Below are 6424 nucleotides of genomic sequence, written 5' to 3'. Positions count from 1 at the left end.
CCTAGCTAGGACAAGGTGGGGAATCTGCAGCTCCTTGGGGACACTGCAGAGCCTTTGGCATGGCTGGGGAGTGTGCCAGCCCATGCCAGCCAGGACACTGGGAGCACAGATGGCAGCAGGATGAAAGAAAGAGGGAACAGTGCTGTCCTTCAGAGGACACATGCCATGGCCCCAGTGTCTCAGCAGCAAGTGACGAGATGTCAGCACCTGGCTGGGGGCCAGCAGGACCCTTGAGGTCCTGGGGCTGAGGTGCTCAGTGCTCCCTGCCTTGCCCGATGCCACTGGCACTGCCACGACCCTGGTGCCCTTCCAGGAGTGGTTTGCCCAGCCGGTGGCACATGCTGCAGAGCTCCATGAAGCCACCAAAAGAGGTGCAGTTGGGTGTACAGTGATTTGGGCTGGAAATTCCCACCCCATCGTGGTATAATTAATGGTGGAGTCAGGGAAGGACTTACTCTTCCCTTCCTCTGGCACTGGCTGGGGCTGGGCAGGATCCGTGCTCCACGTTCCCCCATCTCCTCCCACCAATGCCAGGTTCCTCCATCCATTTGTTTGGGGGCTGTCCCCCCAAATCCCCATCTTCCCACCCTGCTGCCACTTGCCCATAGCAGGGAGCCTGGCAGGAGGCCACAGAGCACAGAGCATGCCTTGCCCATGGCATGCATGGTCACACAGGACCCTTGCTGGTGGTAGGAAGGGTTTGAGCTTGAGGATCACTCCTGCTGGTGCCCCCAGGGAGATGGTGGCTGCGGCAGGGGGCAGCTGCCTCTCTGGCTAGGTGGGTGCCAGCCTGCAGCCTCACAGAGTGCCCAGCGTGGGGTGCTCCAGGATGGACCCCTCCACCTGCTCTGCCCATCCGGCCCCAGCACTGGCATCCCTTTGAAATCAAAGCTGCTGGCCTTTTGCACAGCTATTCCTGTGAAATTCTTCAGGAAGGGAAAATTATCCCCCCCGGATCCCTGTGGGGCTGTGCCACCACCCTCCCTCTGGGCTGGCAGGGAGAGCCAGGAGTGCCATGGAGCCCAGGGCATAGCCAGTGGCCTGTCCTTGATTTTGGGGGGTTCCCTCCCTGTTCCAGTCCCTGCCTGTGAACCTGGCTCTGGGTGAAGCTGGGACCATCGAGGGTCCATGGGCAGAGCCTGATGAGAAGGGGCATGGGAGAGGACAGCTCAGCTGGCATGGGGTCCCTCACCAGCCTGCAGCAAGTTCTGCCTGCCCCAGCCAAGGCTTGACAAGGCAGCACCCATTGTCCCCTCCACAGCTCCATCACCCCCTCCCATGCCCTTTTGGCCCCTTCCTGTGTCCTACTGCCCTGTCTCCTGCCCTATTGCTCCCTCTTCACCTCCACTGCCCTTCAGCCAGCTCCATAGCCCCTCCCCATCTCCATCTTCTCTTTGGATTCATCACTCTCTGCCCAGCTCCATCAGCTCGTCTTCTTCTTCTCCATCACCTCCTCTTCTGCTCCACCACCTCCTCCCTGGCTCCACTCCCCTGCCATCCCCAACTCCATTACCTCTTCTTCTCCTCCCCAACTCCATCTCCACCCCCTCCTCCCTGGCTCCCACCAGGGCTGTCCCCATCACTGGTGCCCAGTGGGATCTCCCAGATCCTGCGTCCCAGGGAGGACCCATCCTCGGCTGGGCAAGAGGAACGTTGCTGCAGCCCCTCCTTCCCCTGGGGCAGCAGTGAGGGATTTTTCCACCCGTGGCCCTTCCTGCTCTCCTTCCCCCTCCCCTCGCTGAGGCTCTTGCACAGGTTTGTGAGAGCTGTTGACGGGAAGAAAGGAAATGGGGCAAAGCTGCTGCCAGGAACCACAGGCTCCCGGGCTCCTGCGATACGGCCCCGCTCCGCCGGCCTGGCCGCTTCCCGGGCAGGATTTCTGTGCTGCCTCTGTGAGCCCTTTCTTCCAGCTATTGATATTGGATTCGCAGCACAGGGCCACTTCCAAGGCTGTAAATCTGCTGTGTTGCTCTACCTGGTGTTCTTGTTTTCACTGCGAGGCTTCCAGACCTGCTGGAGATCTCAGCTTCTGTGCGTGGCCACGATGTCCCCATTCCAGCAGCAAGCACCATGCTGTCCCCTCCCTGGCTGTCCTGGTGTACCCCAGGAGTGGGGGCAGGGGTGAGCAAGTTACTCCCCAGAAGTGGTGCAATGACAGGGCAAGACTTGGCCAAGGGTTGGGATGCTGGTGGCAACCCCCCTGCCACCACAGCAGAAAGGATAAAGGGCTCTAGGGGATCCTTTGCTCTCCCCACTGCAGGTTCCTGAGGCTTGGGAAGGGTTTGGGCATCCCATGGAGCAACCAAGGAGGGTGTTGGGGTAGAGAAGGAGCACCTCAGGGTGCCACCCCAGGGTGTGGGGTGAAGGTGAGGGGCAGCTGCTCCTCTATGTTAAAAGGAGCCCCTTGACTCTGAAAATCCACGTGTTGCTCTTGGCTGAGCTCCGGTGCCTGCTGCCAAGAGCAACAGTTTTACATATTAAAGCAAAATTAAATTAAAAGACATTTATTTGTGTTTTCCCCCCCCCCCCCCCCCCCCCACTAACCCTTCACAGCTCAGGCAGCCCATGAGGGCAAGCTGAGATGGTGGGGCTGGCACCCTGGGGTCTCATCTAACCCCTACCCAAGTGCCCTGCTGTCCTGCCCACCTAGGATCCTCACTAGGCAGCCAGAGCAAGGCTCTGAGATGTTTGAGTTTCCAGGTGATGGTTCCAAGCTTCCTTCAGTAAATATCTCACTAAAGAGAGGCTTTAGTAGTAGGACTGGGATTTAGCATGCCCTGGAGCAGTGGCAGAGACATCATTTAGTCCCTTGCCCCATGCAAGACACTCATGCTGGGGCTGGGGGTGTGGATGAGATGAAGGACCCCAGAGAAGGGTGCTAGGACCCTGTGGATGTCACCTCCAGATGTGGTTGCCAGCTCTTGAGCTGAAGATGTTCTTGCTCACGGCAGGGGGGTGGACTAGATGACTTTTAAATGTCCCTTCCAACCCAAACCAGTCTGTGATTCTATTCATCCATTAGTGACAGCTTGCCCCCAGACCTGCACTGCAGCACAACACACCCCAAACCCAGCCATTTCTTTGGGCACATGAGGAGCATGGCCTTAATCCAGGCCACCAAGCCCTCTGCCACCGGCGGCAGCTGCTCCGTGTCACCCGGGCACATTGGACTGCACTTGCTGGAACCCCTCCACTCTCTGAGCTGGTGGCCCAAGGGACAAAACCCCCCTCCAGCACCCCAAATAACCCCAGATATCTCTTTTCCCAGCAGCAGGCGAGCACTCAGCCCATGCTAGAGGGAAATTCCATGGCGACGGCTTATCTGCCGCACCGTTACAGCCACCGATAAGCGGCTCCCGTGGAATTTCCTTATAGCGCCGGGCCGGGAAGGTTGGGATAATGTATGGCCGGTGCCGGTGCGCGGCGGGCGATTAGGAGCCGCGCTGACAGCTTGTTATGTCGTTATTGGAGAAATCGCAGGGCTGCCGCAATGCCTGGGAACGGCGCGGTGCCCGGACCCCCCGGCGCCAGCCGGTGCCCGCACCCACAGCCGGCGCTGCCTGCCAGGTCTCCCCAGGGAACCTGCCTGAATTGTCCCCAGGATGGCTGAGCCGCTGGTCCCCCCTCGCAGTTGCAAATGGGCGCTGGGGATGGCGCAGTGCCAGCGCTCCCGGGCCAAATGTGGAACTGGAAGCTCCTGGGCACGGGGAACAGTTAGTGGCATCTTGTGGAGGTGGCATGGGCAGCAGAGCCTGTCCCCGGGAGTGCTGATGCCCGCGGTGTGTTTTTAACATTGGCTTGAGCTCCTTTGGCTCCTCCAGCCGGGCACCCTCAACCTCCCCTTGCTTCTGGCATGAGTGATCTGCCACCCTGAGAGTGGGACACTGGATTTGGGGGGCTGGCACGCTAACTTGTGTCACCACCTGCCAACTGGACTGGTCTCCTACATCCCCATGGTGGGTGGCATCGATGTCCCCTGCCCGTGGGCACAGGGCACTCTACCACCAGCCCTGGGTGCCACCCGGGGACGGAGGGTGCCGGGCAGGGACATGGCTCTCCCAGCCCATGCTATGGTCTCCGTTCCCATCCCTGTGTCAGCTTCGGTGCCAGTTCCAGGTCTCAGAACCAGCACTGGTGCAGACCACAGTGCCGGTTCCGGGTCCCAGTACCAGTGCCGGTGTGAACCATGGTGCCGGTTCTGGCTTCCAGTTCCAGCCTTCGTGCTGGTTCTGGGTCTCAATCCCCGTCCCGCTGCAAGCCCCGGTGCCGGTTGTAGGTCCCGGTGCCGGTTCCGCGCACGGCTCCCGCCACCTCCCCTCCCCCTCAGGGGAGCCGAGGGCGTGTGTGCCCCTGTCCCCGCCCCGGGGGCGCGTCCCCGCTGTCGGGGCGGGGCCGTCCCGGCCGGCGCGGCGCTGCCGGGGCTCGGCGGGCTCGGGGCGGCGGCGGCGCGGGGCGCTCGGCGGGGCCGCCGCATGGCGCTCGGGGCCGGGGCCGGGGCGGCGGGCGGGGGGAGCTGCCCCGGCACGGCACCGGGGCCGCCGCAGCAGCAGCAGCAGCCGAAGGAGCAGCAGCCGAAGCAGCAGCAGCGAGCGGCCGTCCCGGGGGCGCGGGGGCGGCGGGGCCGGGTGATGGCGGCGCTGTAGCCGCGGGGCCGGGGCCGGAGGGCCGGGCGATGGCGGCGGTGCGGCTGCGGCTGGCCCTGTCGGTGCTGTGGCAGCTGGCGGCGGCCGGGCGAGGGTTGGAGCTGGCGGGGCTGGAAGGGCCGCGGGGGCGGGCGGCTCGGTGCCAGCCCGTCGACATCCCCATGTGCCGGGGCATCGGCTACAACCTGACCCGCATGCCCAACCTGCTGGGCCACGAGAGCCAGCGCGAAGCCGCCCTCAAGCTGCACGAGTTCGCCCCGCTGGTGGAGTACGGCTGCCACGTCCACCTGCGCTTCTTCCTCTGCTCGCTCTATGCGCCCATGTGCACCGACCAGGTGAGCGCCAGCATCCCTGCCTGCCGCCCCATGTGCGAGCAGGCCCGCCACAAGTGCGTCCCCATCATGGAGCAGTTCAATTTCGGCTGGCCTGAGTCCCTCGACTGCGGCAAGCTGCCCACCAAGAACGACCCCAACGCCCTTTGCATGGAGGCTCCTGAGAACGCCTCGGCCGCCGAGCCCCACAAGGGGCAGGGCATGCTGCCCGTGGCCCCCCGGCCCTGGCCACCGGGCACTGTCGAGGGGCGGGGGCCGAACGGTCTGGTGGCCTGCGACAACCCTGAGAAGTTCCAGTACGTGGAGAAGAGCCTCTCCTGCGCACCCAGGTGCTCCCCTGGGGTGGATGTCTACTGGTCCCGGGAGGACAAGGACTTTGCCTTCATCTGGATGGCCGTCTGGTCCACCCTCTGCTTCGTCTCCACTGCCTTCACCGTCCTCACCTTCCTGCTGGACCCCCACCGGTTCCAGTACCCCGAGAGGCCCATCATCTTCCTCTCCATGTGCTACAACGTCTACTCTGTGGCCTTCATCATCCGTTCAGTGGCAGGGGCTGAGAACATTGCCTGTGACCGGGAGAACGGTGAGCTCTACATCATCCAGGAGGGGCTGGAGAGCACAGGCTGCACCATCGTCTTCCTCATCCTCTACTACTTTGGCATGGCCAGCTCACTCTGGTGGGTTGTCCTCACGCTCACCTGGTTCCTGGCCGCCGGGAAGAAGTGGGGACATGAGGCCATCGAGGCCCACAGCAGCTACTTCCACATGGCCGCCTGGGGCATCCCGGCCATGAAGACCATCGTCATCCTCACCATGCGGAAGGTGGCGGGGGATGAGCTCACAGGGCTGTGCTATGTGGGGAGCATGGACGTCAGTGCCCTGACCGGCTTTGTCCTCATCCCCCTCTCCTGCTACCTGGTCGTCGGCACCTCCTTCATCCTCACAGGCTTCGTCGCCCTCTTCCACATCCGGAAGATCATGAAGACAGGTGGCACCAACACGGAGAAGCTGGAGAAGCTGATGGTGAAAATCGGGGTCTTCTCTATCCTCTACACCGTCCCGGCCACTTGTGTCATCATCTGCTACTTCTATGAGCGGCTGAACGTGGATTACTGGAACCTCAGGGCCCTGGAGCAGGGCTGCCTGCACCTCCCTGGCCGACGTGCCGCCAACTGCTCCTTGGACGCCTCGGTGCCCACCGTGGCCGTCTTTATGCTAAAGATTTTCATGTCCCTGGTGGTGGGCATCACCAGCGGGGTGTGGGTGTGGAGCTCCAAGACGCTGCAGACCTGGCAGAGCCTTTGCAACAGAAAGCTGGGCGTGAGGACGAGGGGCAAGCCCTGCAGCGGGGTGAGCTGTGGCGGGGTGCACTGCCACTACAAAGCCCCCACGGTCATGCTGCACATGACCAAGACGGACCCATACCTGGACAACCCCACACACGTCTAG

At 62.8% G+C, this 6424-nt stretch overlaps 1 protein-coding gene across 1 annotated transcript; it reads left to right on the top strand.

Moving 5' to 3' along the window:
- Nucleotides 1–4672: 4672 nt before the first annotated feature.
- Nucleotides 4673–6424, top strand: FZD9 (frizzled class receptor 9). Its single transcript, XM_054394129.1, has one exon. The coding sequence runs from the start codon at nt 4673–4675 to the stop codon at nt 6422–6424; it is 1752 nt and encodes a 583-aa protein (XP_054250104.1).

This window comes from Indicator indicator, chromosome 30 (assembly GCF_027791375.1).
Source record: "Indicator indicator isolate 239-I01 chromosome 30, UM_Iind_1.1, whole genome shotgun sequence".
Classification (NCBI taxonomy): domain Eukaryota; kingdom Metazoa; phylum Chordata; class Aves; order Piciformes; family Indicatoridae; genus Indicator; species Indicator indicator.
This window is presented reverse-complemented; position numbering and strand designations above follow the sequence as displayed.

Bases quoted from the DNA above. Each gene is read 5' to 3' on its own strand.
- FZD9 (XM_054394129.1), top strand. From the start codon at position 4,673: ATGGCGGCGGTGCGGCTGCGGCTGGCCCTGTCGGTGCTGTGGCAGCTG.